Genomic DNA, 21,301 nt, shown 5'->3' with positions numbered 1-21,301 from the left:
ATTACAAACAATGTCAGGTGACGGATGCCATAGTGCCTAACTGGAGCAGCTTCGATGCTCTCGGTGTATGAATGAATCGTGGCAAGCCGATATATTTTATCCTGCTCGAGGATAACATTTTGGGATTTTTTTTTATAGTGATCAGTTAAAAATTATTAGTAACCACCAACAAAAACAGTAGGTTAAATACCCCGTGAAGAAAAATGTGATAAATAAGATGTCCCTGCATTCAAAATGAGCAGTCCTTGGGAAATCGAATTCGGCACTTTACGCTAAGGTTTTCCTCGCTGTACCCATTTAATAAAGTTGCTTCCAAGCAGATCCGACTGTCCGTGCTACATATACGTCACAGGTCCCTTCTGTTGATGACTTGCTGAGCCGCCACGCGTGCCAAGACTGAATGCCAGGGAAGGCGCGCACCGTCAGCCACTCTTCTTTTTTTTTTGTTCACGATACCGAACAACCTCATTTTCGTCCAGATATACAAGATGCACGCCTTTCAGTTTCTTTGATAGAACGCTCACCATTGTCCTGGCCGTCTGAATTGCGTTTACTGAACGTTCTCTCAGGTTGTTCAGCGTGGCCTGGTGCTTCACGAGTCCGCCAACTCCGTCACATGCATTTTTCCCATGTCCAGATGCAGAAAATAACCACTGGGCTTGTGGGCAATCGTCCTTTGCAAATTGGTGAAGCTGGTAGCGATTCTTGAAATGACTGGCGGCGCCGTCACTTACGTACGTCACGTACGAGTATACCGCAACGTTGTCTTCAACCCACTCCTTCACTTTTTCTAGACGGGCGTCGTGACACAGGTCCTCACTGATGATGGAAAAGCTGTTTGTAGATTTTCTTGTCGTCACTACACATGTAAATATCGAAACTTGTTTTTTTTTTTTTCCAGTGATATGCTTGCACTTCGTCAGGAAGCACAATGGTCCAGTTTTCAGCAAAGTCAAAATGAAAGACAATGCTCCCGGGTTGCATGCACTGTTTTTCATCGTAGATCGCTTTACCTTGCGTTTGCCGGATATGGTTGTGAAGTACCCAACTTCCAACCGTCACTTGGATGACTTTTAGGAAAGTATCAGGTTCCAAAGTTTTTTTCACAAGGTCGCCGGACTCCCATGTTGCAAGCACAATCTCTTCATGCTCTGGGATATCAAGTTCCTGGAGTGTAAGAAACTGGCCTTTTGGGCAGTGATCACAGTCTCCTTGAAGGCACAGTTCTGTTGCTGGGTCGCACAGAAATGCCGAGTTCATTTCACCAGTGTTGAATGTTGAGCCTGTAACGTTCTCTAGAGCGGCAATACAAAGATAATAATTGGCGCAGCGCACACAAACGCACACTTCCTGGTGTGGAATACATTGGACCCATCTAGGGCGCAACGAATAAAATTTCGTTAGCCCAACGCCGGAATCGGGATGCTTGTCTTTGTATATACGGAAGGCCTCTCGTATTGAGCGTGTCATGAAGCGCTTTGAATCGCACTGTCGTCCCTTCACGCGCTGATATGAAAGCACCCGAGCTTCTACCACGTGGTTCATGACACAGCCTGAGCCATGTCGGCGACCGGTTCGCGAGGGGTTGGCGGTGGGGTTACCTTGATGGTCACTCGGATTAGCCCTTGCTGTACTGAGCTACCGCCTGCAGTGCCTTATCGCCGGCTGGTGTCAACAACGAGAACACACACACCCTGTCTACACCAAAACTACAAGCGTTCACCGCACACGCGTCGCCGCCGCTTTTAAGCTTTTGTGAAATTGCTTTCTTTTGCCGCGGAGAACCGCCTTATCTTAACTACGCGCCTGAAATCCTTCCAGGCGGGCGTACACAATATCAAGCGTTTCGAGAAATGCCCGTGGAGTAGAACTATGGGAAAATTCGGAGCCCGCGATGTCGATATCGTCGCCGTTGTGTTAGTACGCCGTGGCGTACTGCAGTCCCCCGTTGGGGGAGGGGGGGGGCGGTCTTACTACGATAACATGGCGACAGCGTTTACACTCTATGTATTTACGCGAGGCTCGAGTATTTGGGGATAATGCTGCCGGTTGGTGTGCCCCTTTGTGCCTGATATTATCACCCGTGACGCCAGCGAGTGAGATGGCGACAGGCATGACTGCTCAGTAAACAGGCGTCGGCGGCCATGTTTTGCTGGTTGAAGCGAACCCCCTTGTCCTTGACAGGGAGCGGGGAAATGCGAAAAAAAGATTGTATCGGCCGTTTTGCCAGAACTAGCGACGAGTGTCGTCTGCGGTTTCCGGCAACTATTTTGCCATAATCGTGAGCTTAGCGAGGAAATGATTTTTGCTAGCCACAGAACACTACCACGCAGAAAGGGAATGCTTAAACATGTTTTTGTTCTGGATATATATGAGAGAGAGAGAGAGAGAGAGAGATGAAGGTAGAGCGGAAGAGGGAATAGCATATAGTGTCGCAGGAGAATAAAGTAAACAAAGTTCCTAGTGGCCGATGGCTGCATGATCTTTTCTCGGATCACTAGTCCGTAATATGACACCACTTTGTACACAGTAGTTTCTCCTTAATTTAAGTGTGTGAACGATTTCTTTAGTTATCATTGGCCTCATCTGAATAAAAATATATAAAAGATGTGTGTTGGTTTCATGAAACTGGAACTCAGAGTCAGTTCTTGTATAAAACACTGCTAAGTGAAGGCTTTGAAAAAGGACCCTACTTTGGGGAGTTGTATCTTCTTTCTCAATAAAATGATACAACATGTTTTTAATGGAAATGAATGCCGAAATAGAGTATAACAGGTTACCTAAATTTAAAAAAAATCCAGGGTGGTGTTTTTTTTTTATTCGCATCGGAATTTTTCTTTGTTTGATTTTTTTTTTTCATGTTTGACTAAATATATCCTAACTATTGTATCACACAGATACCTTAGTTATTTTTTAAATATTAGCTATATATTAGTAGAATAATATCTGCAAATGATATCGTAATGATTAAATTATTTCATGAGATACAGACCTCCAAAGTTTGCCATTTGTCGTTCGAGCAGGCATGTTTGTCAATTTTTAGAAAAATAAATAAACTTTAAATAAATATGATTACTTTATATCACAAGCAAGCTATACCCATAGTGTGCGCCTAAAACGTATTAGAGTTCTCCTAATGTGATCGCTTTAGTTATTCACTCTCAAACGGGCCCCCTCCATCAGTGCGCGTTAATGCAACTGTCCACCACCTCATGCCTTGCGATTTTTCCTGTCCCCAAGTATTTTTTCTAGTCAAAACTAAGTTTGGATTCGTTCATACCAGACACTAGACAATAACATATAAAAACATCAGTTGATTTGAAAATGTCGACTAGCCATCCTTTGGTCAATCTTATCTGAAATCACCCAACTATGACAAGCAAAACAAACATCAACTCTGAAGACAAGGAGTGATGTATGTTAATCATACATTAAAAAAATAAGAATACACATGCAAAATGTATGAATAACGCGTCAACATTGCAACACTGGAAAAAATACTGTATTACAGCGAGACTTACAACGACAAATGCAATATGATGGAGTGCATTTAAAAAAATTACCGTCCAAGTTCCATGAAAAGCGCTTGCACATACGACCGTGTGTCTAATGCAGCAAAAATAGAAGAACAATCTGGCCCGGCCAGTGGCGTAACTATACTCCGCGACAACCTTTCTTGGCAATGCAGTGGAAGGTACGTCCCGCGTCCACTCTCCCATTTTGAGTGTACGCAGGCGCTCCTCCTCCCCCATTTCCGGGGAGAGGAGGAGAGCCCGCACACACTCAAAATGGGAGAGGGGACGCGGGCCTGTACCTTCCACTGCATTGCCAAGAAAAGTTGTCGCGGAGTATAGATATGACGGCGCCCATGGCAAATGAAATTTCGCTCCCCTCATGATGATAGTGATAATGACATCGTCGTCATCATCATCATTATATTATTAGTGTGGGTGGACTCGGCTCGGCTCCATCTTCCCAAGTGGCGCCCGGGGCACTTGTACCCCCCTGCCCCCCCCCCCCCCCCCCCTTTCCCCCCCTCCTAGTTACGCCGCTGGGCCCAGTGGTTTCTAAATTCAGTGACCGAATGCAAATGCCCGTCAACAAAGAAACTACAGCCACAATAATTCTTACGTATAGCGTATAGCATGACCGCAATGGAAGATTGACTAGAAACCCGCACGAGACAACAAGCCCCGGATCCAACTCAACCCACACGACGAGTCTAGAGACGCAGACCAAGTAGCCGAAGTATCCGCCCTCCGTCGAGTCCACGACTCCGAAGCCAACCGTCGCGCCGCAGCCATAGCCACAGCCGTTGAGTTTGTTTCTGAAAGTTCTCAAAGTTCGTAATAAATTTAAAAGTTTACTCTATACAACGAAGTTATTTATTCATATTATATATCTGACAAATGTTCAGAATCAGTGGCACTGTTGCGCATACTAACGGCCATAGAGTCCCTAACTCTTGGGCCGCGAAACGGCTTTAGTAGCCACTCTTTACGTAGTACTATATTTCTCTGATAGCGCGGCTTACTTAGTACTCTGCACTTCGCTGCCCGTGGCATCAGCGGACGTCTATCTGGAGAACACCGGAGTAAACTGCAGTCGGTTCGTGCTCCGTGAGTTTTTGAACGGCACCAAGAAAGGTACACACGGCAAGCCTGCTTTACATTTTCTTGTTTTAACCGACGTTCTAATTAATTGTTGTGAGTGTCCTTTTTTTATTGCCTATATTTTTTTTATTCGTGCAACAAGCATTGCTTATATTTATAAACTGGAAACTTTTTTTTATTCACCAACGTCTCAACCGAGGCTCAACCTGTTCTGAACCAAAGAAAGAAGAATATCGAGCCAAACCTTATTTATTATTTGATTATCACCTTATTGTAACAACTATGTTTTGCTATTGTCTGGCGATATATGTCGGTATAGTAAGAAGGACATAAATCAATTCTTATTCTAGTTTTGGCTAGATGTATGATTACTTCCTCAGCTTCGTGATTTAGAAATGGAGAATTTTAGTAGATTGGTCCGATGACTCCGATAACAATACCCGATACCCCACCGCCGCCTCTGCGCATGCATCATATCGTTATCAGAGGCACCAGGGGTATCAGAACGATCTACTACTAAACTCTCGGATATCAGGCAGTGACTGCAGCGACGAAGCTTTGTTCTATCTTCGAGGTAAATAGTACTTCCATTGCTTCGCTGAAGGAGCTCAATGCAGAGCATGAAGCATTCGTGGTTAACAATATGGCACTCCCATCCGGTGCCTCAGCTCAAATGGTGTTCAGCGTAGCAGTCGACATATTGAGTAAGAAATAACGCAAAATGTCTGACGAGACTTCCGAGAGCCAGCTGTTGCTCAAAATACTCAAGGTCATTAAATGGAACAGGTGGCAACAATAAGAACTTGAATAACCCTCTTCCCTTTGTTTCTTACTTGAAGAGAATAATGTTAAAAGTAACACCACGAAAGTAACGGATTACTTTTTGGGGTAACGGTCAGTTACTTTTATGGGAGGGTAGTTGTAATTGTAATAAATTACAATATAGCCTCGAGTAATTGTAAATGCTATTCCTTACTGTTTTTCAGTAACCTGTACAAGTCTGGCATCCCATTGCCAATTTTATTGTCGTTATTCTTGCGACACCTTTCTCGCTGCAACATCCGGCAGTTGGATACTTGAGAATCTAAAGTATCAAACTGCCGGATGTTGCACCGAGAAAGGTGTCGCAAGAATAACGACAATAAAATTGGCAATGGGAAGTCCTTCCTTCTGCTCCCAGGTTGGCCAATATATTGATTCATAGCCTCCTGTTTGGCTGAAGATCGGTGGACCGAATAACTGTCCCTTTTTTACGTGGGAAAAATACTTTATATAGTTTTGCTTTCTTTTTTTGTTTTTTTGAGAGTTACCGCACCTTCACATTACGCCGGTCGTGTAAACCCTAGTACGCGATTCTCTCCTGGCAAGATTGAAATATTCCTACTTTCTTCTGCCCGTGTACGTCACCATCGGGAAAGGGGGGGGGGGGGGGGGGGGCGGGGGGGAAGGAGGGGAGCAAGGGCAATTCTAAAAGCCCCCTCCCGGCTGCATGGGTCGCCAGCGATCGAGATTCTTTTACCACAGCGTGAAGGTTGAAAGCTCATCCGCCATTGCTCAGTGGTAGATTGTACGAACAAAAAAATTGAAATCCATCAGTTTGCTCATCTTCGCAATACCGTTACAAAAAGCAGGGATCGTAGCTACTCTGTACGCATTTTCACCTAAATTATCAAAATATTTGTATCCCTTATATAAATATGAAGACATTAGGGTGCAAAAAAGAAGTGCTATAATACTTTAATATTTGTGAAGATCCTTCTAAATAATAAATATTTAACTTAGTCGGACGCTTTGCGCGGAATTTGCGCCCGGATACGGCGAGGACAAGAGTGCACGTTGAAAATTTCATAAAATTCAGTAACCGCCAGTATTTCATTTGTAAGGTGGAACGAAACGTATAGTAATGTGCTATAATAATTACCATGGGCTGATACATTCGCGTGATATTTTCTTTGCAGAATTTTCACCCGTGAAATTCAAGAAAACTTTAACCTAACGAAAATAAAGGTCGCTTATAGTACACCGATCGGTGTGACGGCAAAATCGTCAGTCGCATCTTCTAAACAATGTCTCTCAGCACAGCGACGCGCTGCACAAAACGTTTTAAGGTGCAGTTGATGGACTTCATACCCCTTTTAAACTAGAAATGGGAATGGCATAAAACACAGAACCATTTCATGCGCTGGAGTCAATCATAACAGCAGCGTTAGTATAATGCAATAAAGAGCGTAAACTCTTATCATGTCAACGTTTTCATTAACAGTTCCTTGTTGATGTGCCGTGGTATAGTGGCCCTTGGAAATTCAACACAGCAACACATTGTAGAAGCACGTTTCAAGCGACAGCAAACCGCACATGAAAGAACGTTAGCAATCAAGATAATAGTGTGCTCTGCGCGTTCGCCACACCGTCAGCGCAATGACAGCGTCTCCTCCGACTGTCACAAGAAAAGTCAAAAATGGTTTCCCGACGACGATAACATATCTTTCTCTTCAGCTGCTCAAATTTGAAAGTGACAGGGTCTCCGAAAATATGCTCAACCCGTGTTAACACGTTGTCCAAACGTTCACTCAACAGGACAGCCTGTTTAAAGTGCAAGCAAAAACAGCAGGGTGGACTCACATGAAGTGATCTGCGCGTCTGCCCGCGGTCGTAGCAACTGACCTCAGGTACCCAGCTTGACCAGTGCCGATCGGTTTGTCTCTGGGCTACAAATTCCATCTGAAGATACCTCCTCTTTTTGTACAGGGGACGAACTTTGAACTTGATTAAAACATTATTTTGTCAAGGACAACAGACAAAAAGCTTACCCGCACATACAGAACACAATACAATACCAAACTAAATCAACACGTTTATATAAACAAAATGAGTCTATAATGTTTGTTAAGCAAACAATGAGTGCCAATGTGGTCGAAGACGAAGTTGTTAGGCAATGCGGGCAAGTTATGAAGAAAGGAAAGAGGCGCATAATTAGTACGGCAATGGGTAACGGGAACTAGTACGGAAATTGGGAGTATCTGCCTGATGCCGCGTTCCCGCCGGTGAGTAGATCTCGGTAGGCTCCAAACATCCTGATACATGATATGCGGTCCCCCAAAACAACACCCTTCCTTGAAGGGGGGGAGGCAAACAACACCCTTCCTTGAAGGGGGGGAGGGGGGGAGAGAGTGCGCATTTAATTCTTCGGAGCAAATCGCCTTGGTTACTGCTGTTTTACTCCCGCGGAGTATGCGAAGACTGCACAGTATTTAAAATGTGTGAAGCACCACATTGGTCTAAGCGCCTATACCACTTCCGCAATCTCAAGCGTCGTACGCAACTTCTCCGTTCATGTGTCTAAAATCAGTATTTCAGAAAGCCCACCTAAAAACTGTTTATTTTCTCTTTCTCTGAAGGTAGTGCGAATAACTGTTTTACGTTTCATCACTATCGATCTCGCTATCTCTTGGAGGTTCGGTAAATTCTGCATCATTAACATCCTTCTCTTCGCTTTCTTCGCTGCTTTCCTCTTGAACCTCACTGGCCTCCCCGAAGACGTCGTCTACGCTTTCCGATGGGTCATCCTCTTCCTCTTCGGAGGACTCAACCGTGCTTTCCGGAAATTCGCCGTCGCTGCTAAAAGATCCTTCGTCGTCTTCTGACTGTGGCTCGGAGCTTTCCTCTAACTCATCACTCTCGTGTTCGCTGTCCGAACTTCCTTCGTCGGCTTCTGAGCTTATAATATCGGAGGAACTGTCACTCTCATCCGCGTCTAGTCTTGCATGAAAGTCTTTCTTTTGTACCACCAAAGGTGGAACGCTTCTCTTGCCATCAGTGTGCGCCTCCTTTAATGAAGATAAACTTTGAAAAGAACCACTGTTATTTTTCTCTTCCAGCTGTCCAAGGTGCGGCGACTGGAACGACTTCGTGTTCGGCCCCGTCTACGGAAATAATGGAAGTTACGTTACAACATGTTTCGTTCGCTGCGATGAGCTCTGGCTTGACTTTACTTATCAAAACAGTGTTACATTTATAAAGACGATTATGACTGCATGTGTAGTGTTAAATTATTTAAAAACAGCATGTATATTTATATTGTTTGTTTATATTGCAACTCTCCACATACGTCTTTTCTGTTCTCATTTGGTTATGTTCTTTAATTGATCATTCGGTACTTGATTTTCACATACCAAAAACGCGAAAATATATTTGCAAAAGCGGCACCGCGATTATTTAAACGTCCGCAAATCCTGCGAGGGGATATCGCCTAATATTCGCCTCAACACCCTTGAATGCAACAGGCCACAATATTTGAAAATGTTTACTGTGTGGTTGCACGACACTTCATACAATGATGCTCCGTGCCATATTTTTGTTTTATTTTATGTAAAAAAATATGTGTATAAACGAAGATCTTGGGAGGAAAATTCAGCTATTTATGATACTGTAGCCTTTTTTTCCCAGAGATGTAAAACTAAGAAGCTCGGCCGTGGACATTGCCAATGATTCACTACGGCCCTTTTCACAGCTGCCATTTTCGTACCGAGGATAGCATATACTGATTATTTATTTTAATAATATTATGAAATGTTTATAGCACGTTCCGTGAATATTAAATATTCCGATAAAACATTTTATAAAAAAGGAGCTACACAACAATCATGTAAAGACATTTTAAAGACTTATTTGCAACTTTCATACCATGGAAACAACCTAATATAAAACGTATCAAAATATGTAAAAATTCGAGTCTTTAAATGTTTTTTTTTTAAGAATATATAAAACAATCTGCTTATCTGTTATGGCAGCTATGTTATAATATCAGAAATACAGCAAATAGTTTTTTTTTAATGTGACAAAATTGGACGTCAATGCTTACGAAATATCTATGTAAATATTTTTAATTACTTTAAACTCTCCGCTCACAGTGACTTGAGCTAACTAGTGCTGACAAAACATTGAAAGACGTATGAGCTCTTATAACTGCGTCACACTAGAGCGACAAACAGCAACAAACTACAGCGACACCCGACAACGAGCGACTGCCGACACCGGCTGACAGCCCGATTCTCGGAGTCGGCCGTCCCACCTGGCGGACACGACGCGGAATAATGGGAGAAGGAAACTTGTTTCCTAGTGGAACTGGCGTTGTCAACAAAACACGTCAAAATGCACAGACAAACAGAGTCTGGCGACGCGCTTTTCGTGTTTTGCTCTTTGGGCGTAAAACAAACCAACAAACAAAGTGAATGTGGAGACGACTAGTTTATTTCTTGATTAAAGCTTCCGCTTGTCTGCATTTGCCGTTTGCGACTTTCCGCAAACAGATGTGACAATCGACACCAAACTTTTGTTCGAACTAGAGTTCCCGAATCGTTTATTTCCTTGGTCGTTCGAGGCATTCTAGGCGAGCTGCAAGGAAGTTTACGCCGATTTTGAGGATATTTATTATTTCATATCCGAATGATCGAGGGAAGGCGTGGTTTGGGGACAGTACGGCATCCCGATTATCACAGAGCGTCATGACAAGTCTCTTGTCTGCCGGAATGGCTTGCCGCGGAACGTCGTGCCCTACTTCGTGTTGAGCGGTCTTACTTTGGTCCGTCCTCGAACATGGGTGTATCCTTCCTGATGCAGGGGCATAGACCTCGGTGTCTTGAAGCACCACCTGGCGCACCAAGTTTTTGCGGGCAAAACCAACCACAGCGAATTCCAGCGGGCGCGGCCAGCGGGCGCGTGCAGCAGGCGAGACGCGCACGCGACCACTACGAGTAATCGAGCGACGGGAACTTGCGGGAATGGTCAGTGGTCGCCAAGGACTTCTCTGAGGGTCGAGCGGCGGAGCGAGCCACTGAAGAACCGGCGGGAAGGGTAGAAAGGTGGGATGAGAAGCAACAAATGGTACAAGCGGGCGAGGTGGAGAAATTTGTCTCCGAGAGATGTTCCTCGGTGGGAATGCTTGCTGCGCTTCAAGTCCAACGACAGACAAGAACTTGTCCGTCGTCGATCGTTTGTCGGCGCTTGTCGGCGTTTGTCACGGGTGGTGGTCGTAATGCCCGTGTCTCACTAGAGTGACAGACAGAAACAAGCGACAGCGACAAGCCTCATACCAGAGTCTTTCGCGATTTGAGAGGCTTTGTAGAATAAAGGAGGCTATGCTCAAACAAGAGCATCATGCATGCGAGGGTATCTTTGGCAGGCTTGCAATCGCTCGTGCTTACTTCACGAGCACTGAACGACTAAACACCTGCCAAAGTTCCCATCGCGAGCATGCTGGATGGGTTTGAGGCTTGTCGCTGTCTTTTGTTTCTGTCTGTCGCTCTAGTGGGACACGGGCAAAACAGTGGGACAGCATCAGCGACACGGAACTTCTTTGAGTCGTCGGACAAAAATCGGTATTTGTCACTCTAGTGGGACGAGGCTATAATAAAGAAAAGCGACAACAAATCTACACTCGAATTGAGCTATAGTCGGTCACAGGTTAAGAACAAAGTGGAAGCTTATCCTACCACTTTCTACTTCAGCAGAGCGAACGCTGGAGAGGAGGTTGCCTTCTCTCCAGCGTTTGCCCTGCTAAAGGAAAGAAAGGTGAGAGGAGCTTCCTCTTCACTCCTAACCTGTCGCCAACTATAGTCGTGCTTCATTATGCGAGATTTCTCCCTATGGTGGCAGGAACTGAGGGAGAGAAGGAAACGAAACTGCGCTTGGACGCCGTCGCGTCTCGCATTCTGAAGTCCTGTTTACACACCGTCATAACGACAACAAGCGCACGGGATCGTTCACGCTTGCTGACGTTGTCTGCGAACGGGATGTCTATACACCAACGTCAAGTTCTACGCGGCGCAGGGCAGCACAGCTCGATGTGCGACAGCGTAGCTTGCGATGGACTTGGTCATGCTCTGCGTTCAAGGTCAGACGAGCACGGCGCCGACGGAGGCTATGCCAGCAGCCCTCGCGCGAGTGCGTGTCGAGTGCCAAAAAGCAAAATCGCAAAATGGTGCGAGGCGATAGTGATATTAAAACCAATGAAACGGAACGGCTTATCGAGGCGATCGGAGATCGGCCGTCTAATAATGACATGGGCTCGATAGAGCACAGGGACACAACCAGGAAAGAAACCGCCCTGGAAGCCGTCAGAGTCATCTGCGGTTTCAAGACCAGTCAGTGCTGCTTCCCTCGGGGAACAAAAAACAACGGAGCGCATTGATATGATTTTCGATTGGCAGAGTGCGCAGGTATCTTCAAAAAAGGGTAGAGAACAACACAAAGAAGTATGACAGAGTCGGGACACTTTCACGCCGTCTCTTCCGTTGAGCATGTCCACGTGCACGTTGATTTTGCCGAGCGCACGACTGACATGACCGCGAGCCACGATCGCCACTGGAGAGAAGACGCAGAAGCGGAAGAGCGCCACCGGGAAAGCCCTGTGCGCATGTGCGAATTTAGAGAAGCGAAATGGAGCAGCATAGCCACCGCAAAGCGAGCGGGTTCTCATCGCAGCGCGGCGCAACGTTGCGGTCGACGGAAGTCGTGTTGTGCCGGCAAACGTTCATTTCGCCGACGTTGGAGTATAAACAGCCCTCAAAGGGCTGTTTATACTCCCACGTTGAGCGCAGTGTAAGCAGCGTAGCGCAGAACGCGCGCCTTTCCTTGGCCGGCAACCAGGAAGTCGATATCTGCGACCAATCAGCATTTGTGCGCACAGCGCTACGCCGCGCCCGTCAACGTTAGGTTGGAGTATAAACGTACCTTAAGGGCTCTATAATACTCCGACGTTGAGTGTAGCAAAGGATACTAATTGGTCGCAGATATCCAGCTCCTGGTCGCCGGCCAGTGAAAGGAGCACGTTCTTCGCTACGCGGCGTTCTCTGCGCTTAACGTCGGTCTATAACAGAGCCTTAACGCATTCGACGAGATCAGTGAAGCTTTGCCTCTACCCACTAATCGCTCCAGTCAGAGATCGGCTTTTTGGCGCCTCCCCCCCCTCCCCCCCCCCCCCCCCCCCCCCCCCCGCGCGCTCTCGCTTCCTCTGCCCCCTCAGTGTGTCCCAAGACAGGATTCTTCAGAACTGAGAAAGACTGTTCAGCAGTGCTGCTCTATCGGGATGCGCGAAATGTCGATGTGTCGCTTGCTTAGTTTTAGCTTTGTGTTTCCTTGCATTGCTTCCTTATGACCCCCAACCCCCTCCCCTCCAGCCTTTTGCTCACGACGTTGTGTCGGCGGACGCAGCTGCTGCTAAGCGAACTCTATGCTCAGCACATCATAGTGAAACCCAAAGTCCGTGCTTGTCATCCGTGCCGCCAGCCTTGCGCCTATTCTATGATGGATAACTTGAGAACAATACCGAGCTTCCCACTTTCCAAATCTTTTAAACATTTACTCATTCAGTGGCTTTCGATAACGCCCAGCAATTTGTTATTCGTATTATATATATGTAATATTTTTGCGGTTAACTAGGTAAAAGTTAACCGGAAAATTTTAGTTGCTCATACCAGGTATTGTGACGATTAGCCCACCATTATTATGTCCCTCTTACCCCTTTGAACTTACTTAAATCCCCAAATTGTGTAGCTTTCGCGTCACGAATTTTTAAAACTAACTTGTAAGACTAACAAAACACTATATTTTTACAAAAATATAAACATATTAAATGGACAGGTATTGCACGAACTGACTCCGAAACACAAGCAACAAAAGATCCTACAGGTTATTAACTTCTCACTGTATTCCTTGATTGTTATTTATTCATGCTTATAAACCATATGCTGATACTTGTTTGCCGTCGCACAACGTCGAACACGAGCGTATCAACTCTTTTCATACACTTCCCTCGCGAGGGCTTTGCGTTTAACGCTAACGTGCCAGTCATACAGTTCGCAACTGACGGCAGCGGTGGCGTGCACACACTCCTTCGGAAGAGGGGGGGGGGGGGGGGGGGCAGAGAAGGAAGGGGGGTTTCCAGGCACCGTAAGAGAGCACAAAGGGGCACAAAGCTAAAACTAAGCTAGGGGTATGACTCTCTTTATTGTAATATGATGCAGCACGGCTGGGCAGCCTTTGTTGGCCACTATAACGAAGACAATCTAGCTAGTCTTGAGTAAAGGTGCGTTGAAGCTTTTCTATGAGGAGGTGGAGGAGAGGGTACGGAGGGCATACCCTGCCCTTTTTCCCTACCCTTCTCCTCCTCAAGAGCTAAGCTCAAATTCGGCATTACAGAGAATCCCAAACGTCCTTGCATTTTTCAAATCAAACTTAAATATTCGGAGATCATTTTGTAAACCTTTCGTAAAATTAATAAAACAAATTATCACTTCGTGCAGGCTTCTGTGTGGAATAAACGGCTGAGGATATTGCCGTTGTGAAACCTCGGCAATGTCCAGGGTTCGAGCTCCCAATTTTAGAGCCCTGGGAAAGAAGAAAAGCTACGCCGACCACATTCCCCATAATGTTCCTCACAGTGACATTGCTTTCTCGTCTATTTTTAATGCATAAATGTAAAGATTATGCCCCAAACCAGCATTGTGTATACTAACTTGTAAATACCTCCGTGTTTTTTTGTTGTTTTTTTTGTTTTGTTTTTTAACTGCACGCGTTTTCGGGGCGCTTCCAGCCTTACGAACTAGCGTGGAGCGGCCTCCTAATCCTTGCAAGTTCTTTAAAGCTAATTATTTCAAGTGAAACTTAGTGCTTATAGGGCTTCCGCAGGACACCTTAGCCACACATAGCGCACAAAAACGCGTACGTCTAAATGGAGAGTGCGTTCCCGATCAACTGACCAATCCTGCGACGGGAGTTACCAGTCACAGTAAATCTCACAGGAACCAAATTACATAATAGTGCGTGCAATTGGAGAAAACAATTATCGTCAGAGTAATCTGAGGGACGTACGTTTTTAATGTACGTCGATCAACTCCGCTACAATTCCCAAGGCGGAACAATCACAAACACCTACATGACGCGTTAAGGTTTTAAACAAAAATATCTGTTGTTTTAATGTTTTAAATACTAAGTTTCGCAGCATTTATTTTTCTTTTCGTACAAAGTTTCACTTTTTTACGGATGTGCATGAATTCGAAGCATGTGTATCATTTTAAATTTGTGAATGACGTTTAAACATATACCTCTGTGCCGCATATGTACTATCGTGGACACTGTTAGCTATAACACCGCAGCAGCTGCCGTCCCGCACCCCCAGCGCCTCATAGCAGGCGCCGTCCGAAACTCCGCGCATGCGCGCCGTGTGGCGGACTCGCTTTTCCCGTTTGCAAGCACACCCTCGCTTTGTCGTCTGCTAGGCGCAGAGCAGGCGATGCCACAGTGCTGCTCCTCTGGTACCCTGGCCCTAGCGAACTGTTCTCAAACTCATTTTAAACCGGCGCTTTTGATTGGGGGAGATTGCAGAGTCATTAGGGCATTACCCTGTCAACGTTTTTTTGTTTTTTTTTTTTTGCTTTTTTAGGAACAGGATTTCGCAATGCATCTTTTACAATATGCGCTCGCAAACCAGTATGAGCGCAGCAGGTGTGATACAGAAATAGACTTATACTCCGTTTCACCTAAAGTCCGAATGCAGCGTACGCTACAAAACGACATAGCCAATTAAATAGCGGCAAAGGTGCAATGTCACGGAGTACATCACCGGGGGACACAATAAGGCGCAAAAAGTGAGCTTTTGTCGCTTTTGGTTGGCCCTATCGTCTCGTAGCGTCCGCTGCGCCTAGACATAAAGTGAAACGGAGTATAACTGCAAGTTTGTCCCATAAAAAAAGAAAAAAAAAGTAGTCTACCGTGATATTACAGTTAGTGGCGATGATCATCCTTAGCCAGCGGAGTCAGGGAATCAACCGTGGACACCTCTTACGCGGTGGTTTGCTGAACCGTGTTCAGGGAAAATTGGCAAGCGCTGTGGCGTCGTCTGCTCTGTGCCTAGCAGACGACAAAGCGAGGGTGTGCTCGCAGGCGGGAAGAGCGAGTCCGCCACACGGCGCATGCGCGGGGTTTCGGACGGCGCCTGCTATGAGGCGTTGGGGTGCGGGACGGCCGCCGCTGCCGTGTTATAGCTTACAGTGTCCACGATAGTACCGCGCATTTTCTGTATTTTTCACAAAGGCCTTCGGGTCTTTTAGCAAGCATGTGAAAGATAAATATTTTTTTTTTAAACCGATTTGAAAGTTCTGCCGACGCTTAACACGACTGTCTCCGACTTTCAGCGGACACGAGTTTGCGCCCCGTATTTCGGGATCCGCGAAAATTTTATTTTATTTATGACAACTGTTTCTTTATTTATTTGTTCTTAAGTTGAAGACGGAGACCAACAGCTAAAGGCCTTACGGGTTAGTTATAAATAAAAAAAAAACATGTAGAGAATAAATACGCCAAAAACAACTCGAACGACGAGTAGAAGAACGACGTACACTAGAGAGCGCTCCAGGTACATATTCTTCGACTTTCTACTTGTCATTCGTGTCTTGGCGCTTTTATTTTCTATAATATACACGCAACTCACTTAGGTAGTTACCATTCTGAAAAAAGTCCAATTTCGTAAAAGCTCAATCGTGCACACATATCTTCCAAATGAAGTGCTTTGTTGACTTTATTCAAAAGTGGTGTTTCCTAAAAGTCTTGCCGCATTTAATCGATACCTTTGATCACTTCACGCGGGCTTCGTGTTTTAATAAGACAAAAGAAATTATTGCGCATTAAGAACAAAAATGTTTTCAACCCAGTTTATATCTGTGCAAACAGTTATAACTGGCTCGCTTATTTTGTTATATCAAATCGATCAGATAAAAAAATAAGACTATCTTGATGCAAAGAAGTATTGTGTCAATGAAAAACCACAGAAAATGCAAGAACGGCCTTGATCGAAGTTGGGGGTTATAAATCGGTGGGGACCGGTTTTAGCACGAATGCTCCATACACTATAAACAACTTTAGTATTATGTTGTCTAATAAAAGTAAACAATTAGAGCCTCTGACCTGAACGAGTGCTTGTTTTTCATTGTCTAAAAATATATCCGTTGGAAGCGACGCTGCCAGTAGATGTTCCAATGATAGAAGGGTTGCTGTAATAGATTTGGACAAGTCAGGAGAAGCAAAGAACTCTATCTAACCTAGCCTTAGGCATCGATATTTCACGAACTTGAAAATTAAGTAGCAAGTAAACGCATAGTTTTCTGAAATATGCTCACACATGTATTATTTCTGTTGCACCATGAGTCCGCATAGCTGATATAACACTTTTCACAATCATACCCTAGGCGCGCGGTTCCCTGCATGGTGTCCGACGAAAAAGTACGCCGACTTACCTACATCCGACTTCGTCGTTTGAATGCTCGACCGTATTTTTTGTACCACGTCTTTTTTCTCGGAACCTACCAGAAGAACAGGTCCCGAGAAAAAAGATGTGGTACAGAAAATCCGGTCGAGCATTCGAACGACGAAGTCGGATAAGGTAAGTCGGCGTACTCTTTCTATTCGTGAACGCGGTTGCGACCTTCGTAAACTCATCAAACAAAACGCAGAAAAAAAAAACACATCTCAATGCTGTTCATTATAATCATTCCCAAAAGGAGAAGGTTCGCTCAGCCAAAACGACGGAAATTTCGATATTCTGTCGTCCTGTAGGCCGGTTATAAATCCCGCTTTCTACTCGTAGGCTTTTCGCGAGCTCAGGATGCTTCATTCCCTCCTCAAATAAAAAACTACATCATACGATAAAAAAAATAATAATATGAATGTCTGGATGCGTTTAATAGCCTTTTTCGTCAGTATGCTCTAAGTATTTAAATTTACCTAAGGAATCTCATAAACTTGACCCAAGTTGTTTGCGTACTCGCGTTGTGTAAAATAGACCGATTGTCGGAGCTACTTTTGTATTGAAAGATCTGCATACTTGCTGCCTGTTAGTATAATGTTTGCATACACTGTACAGACGTCACCGCAACAATATATATATATATATATATATATTTCTATTAAAGATAGTTATATGGTTATAATAATGTACCTATAAAATAGTGTAATATAGATATGAAAAAAAGGAGACTCGTAATTTTCTTGAAAGATCTGAAAAAAAAAGTAGCAGGGCCATTCGAAATTAATAGAAGATTTGCAACCTCGCTCAGCTGCAGAAATTTCACAATATTTTCATTTTCGTGAACTTTGGTTTAGCAAGAATTGCTTAAAAAGCCGAGAATTCACAACCACAAAACCAAGATTTAGCTTGAAGTCCGCGGGTCCTTTTATAGCATTTTTAGCATTTCTAACTTAATATCAGTGTCTGAATCTGTACGGGAATGATAATAATGTAAGAGATTTCTGCAGCTCATCCAGGTTGAAGGGTGGACAGCACGCACAGTATCAAAAACGATGAAATCAATAAGAAATTTTAAAAGCGATAGCACAGGTCATTGGGGTATATCCGGCGCTTGTTCAGTGTTACTCCGAATTACGCTCAGAAGCTGTGTAACGAAGGATAGCGTCGAAATTACCGGCCACTAAGGAGCTGGAGGAACACCGTTCCCATGATTCTTTTAACGCGGGCCGGGGCGCTTGGGGTATATCAAATGGTCTTTTGGTCCCAAACTTGGCGCTCGACTATTTCCGATTTTTAATAGAAACTTCAGGGCACTTTACCCCAAAATCCTTAAGATTTGTCAAAAATATTTTCGCCCCATTTTTTTTATTACGTGAGCGTGGTTTGAAGTTCTAAGATGGGCGTAAAACTATGTATCAATCAATGACACAGTAAATATCTCAATTCCTTCGAAAAGTTTCACAATTTGTTTTATACAATTTGAACGACTTGTAGCTTGCTATGTCCTGATTATTATGCAGTTTTTGTTGATAAAACATTTTGTTCGAAATTCAACAAAATGCACAAAAGTAGCACCTATTTTTCTATTTTATTATGACTGCCTCCCACCATAACGCTGCGTCTTCGCGGCGACAGTCTGCGGCGGCTCATCACAAAAATGATAACCCACCTAGCCCACTCGTAAACATCGCTTCGCGGCGGCCGACTATTTGCTGAAGTGCCTTTCGATGAAAACTCGGCGTTCTCTAGTTGTTCGCTGAACTAAGTTCCACCCATGTCAGGTGGCGTGTTGTGCGGTGAAGAGGGGCTAAGAAACAACCCCAGGTTACGACGCGGGTGCTCAAATTCGCTATATTTTTTTCTAGATTTAGTCAAATATCTTTTTGATTAAACTTCTTGGAATGAAAGGCAATGAACTCTTGTTATAAAGTCGTTATTTTCGTATTTTTACTTGGACCACCTCAGGGTAGAATAAACGGCTGTTTAGACAGCCAGAACTGACTTTTTTAAAACTTGATTTTTTTGTCTGTGAATAATGTTTTGTGCAGTTTCAAACATTTTTGATTTGTAATACATCTCCAGGGCTTCCGACAGAGAAGTTTTACTTGCCAGGCGCAAAGTGACAATAATTTACCAACTTGAGAAATATGCTGATTCTTGTGCATTCTGTTTTTAATTTTCTTTTCCACTATTTTACAATAAAAATGGCATTATCATCGCAACATAGCGAGAAAAAAGCCGTTAGAATTTCATAAAACAAATTGGGAGGCGGTTCGAAGAAAATCTGATTTTTATTTATTTATTGGTGGATGACTAGTTTTACGCTCATTTTAAAAATTGAAACCTCGGTCAAGCCATAAAAAACAAAGTTGTGCGAAAGTATGTTAGGAAAAGAAGTAAAAAAACATGAATTTTCTTTTAAAATTCGTAAATGATCGATTGTAGCGTCTGGGACATTTGTGATGGAATGATCTAGCACAGAACGCCTAGGAAACACAGGAAGGTTTCCACAAAAAAAAAAAAAAACAAGGATGATTTGCAAAACCTATTCAGTAACATCAGTGTTTTTTTTCTTGTTTTTTTTTTGCTTTCAAACAATTATACTATTTAACCCGATTAAGCAAACGATATTAAAAAAATAACGATATTATCTACATATCTTCATTTTAAACGTAGAAAAATGTTTGAAAAGCAGTAGAGGCTTTAATACACGACGTTTCGGGAAGAGACTTCTCTTCTTCAAGTGTTTGCTTAAAAAACCTCATATTCCGAGTGCATTATTAAATTTTTTATGTTCTATTTTTGCTGTTTTGGCACTTTTCGACAAATTCTTTCATTATGCTCGAATTCAGTTTAACTCATTAAAAGTAAAACAGTAAACGAAACTTGCATTACTTATTTGGGTTATTTAAATCTCGTAATTAAAATTAACTCAAGAATATTTTGATTCTTATCTATATTAGACTGACTTACCAATCCGTCGGAGTCTGTTGTACATATCTGTAAACAAACAGTCGTAGCCTCTACGCCGGTTTATCATGCCACACTTGGTCCTAGCAAAAACGTCCGCATTCTACTCTCAGTTGCTGGCATATCAAAAGGTGTGCTAAGCTATAAAACAAATAGTTTGTTGAAATGAAAATGTTAAATTTAAGCGCCGGAAGAAACATATCCCCAGAGCGAAAAACTATTTATTATTGGTTTCGGCAATATTGTAATACCTGTCGTCAGATATTTGCCATTGTACTCCGTTTGACTCGGCATGACACCACTTGTACATTCTTATATGAGAGTTCATCAAATGCCATTTGGAGGTGCTACCCTATTCAAAGAGCTTCTGGAAGGTTCTGTTTATTCCTTGATCAAAAATTTCAAACTTCTACAATTGTTTTCGGATTCCAATTTGGTTTGACAAACTCTACGGGGATCGAGTGAGACAAGTTACATGCACGCGCACGAAAGTGTTTCGTATAAGTTTATTTCACTCTTTTTCCCAATACAAAAAAAGTATATTATTATATCTAACAACAAACATCGGTGGAAACATTTTATCATTATTAACTTATTTGTTGTATTGATAAAAATAGTAAGGCCTTGTAAAGATTTATATAGTACAATAGTTTCGGCACAGATGAAATGGTAAGAATTCTGACTTGCTCAGTTATTTCCAACGGACATGTGCATTCCCTTACCTGCGCTAAAACTAACACTGCATATCGCTATTGATTACGCCATCTTGTGATCATTTGCTTATTTGATACGTTTTTTGTGTAGGTACCAAAGGTATAAACAAGAAAGCACAACATTATGGTTATTGTGGAGAACGGGTATCTCTACCATCAGTATATATATATATGTATATATATATAGGAAAATTATTAAAGTTTGGGATAATTAGATTGTTAATTATTTTTGAGTATTTAACTTTTATTTCATTCTGTTTAAGGGCATGGTTTGAATTAGAAAATTGCTCAACATTATCAAAAAACAGTAAAGGTCGGTTGCAGCAACGCCGCTTAGCGGAAAGCCTAGCTTAGCCGGGAACCTAAGCTAAGTTTCGGTTTCGTTCAGTTGCACCAAAATCGCTTATCACTAAACCTAGCACTAAACTACGCTTATCGTAAGTGCTCAACATTGGGCGCTTTGCTTTTGGTTGTTTCCAACGTTACTGAAACACTCAGTTGGGAAACTCTCATAGAGAAAGCTGTGAAAAAGTGAGAAAGCTGTGAAAAAGTGGCCCCAATCTGTCTCCGAGCACCGAGCTAATGACGAACACAACGCCACCGTTTCTCCCGCAGCGGCCACTCGAGGAACTGCACGTGACTTCTATTTTGGCTCTAAGAACAGACACAGCGGTAGAGGTCACGGGGCGCCACCCTCGTATCCC

General features: G+C 43.5%; 1 protein-coding gene across 1 annotated transcript; it reads right to left on the bottom strand.

Moving 5' to 3' along the window:
* Positions 1–7,720: 7,720 nt before the first annotated feature.
* LOC115313227 (HIV Tat-specific factor 1 homolog) lies at positions 7,721–19,954 on the bottom strand. The gene is made up of 3 exons (XM_029972174.3): positions 19,888–19,954; positions 16,575–16,660; positions 7,721–8,536 (listed from the first exon to the last, which is right to left on the bottom strand). The coding sequence occupies exons 1-3, from the start codon at positions 19,952–19,954 to the stop codon at positions 8,030–8,032; spliced, it is 660 nt and encodes a 219-aa protein (XP_029828034.3). The 3' UTR covers positions 7,721–8,029.
* Positions 19,955–21,301: the final 1,347 nt, after the last annotated feature.

The sequence above is a fragment of the Ixodes scapularis genome, unplaced genomic scaffold (genome assembly GCF_016920785.2).
Source record: "Ixodes scapularis isolate PalLabHiFi unplaced genomic scaffold, ASM1692078v2 PGA_scaffold1__304_contigs__length_218370807, whole genome shotgun sequence".
NCBI lineage: Eukaryota > Metazoa > Arthropoda > Arachnida > Ixodida > Ixodidae > Ixodes > Ixodes scapularis.
This window is presented reverse-complemented; position numbering and strand designations above follow the sequence as displayed.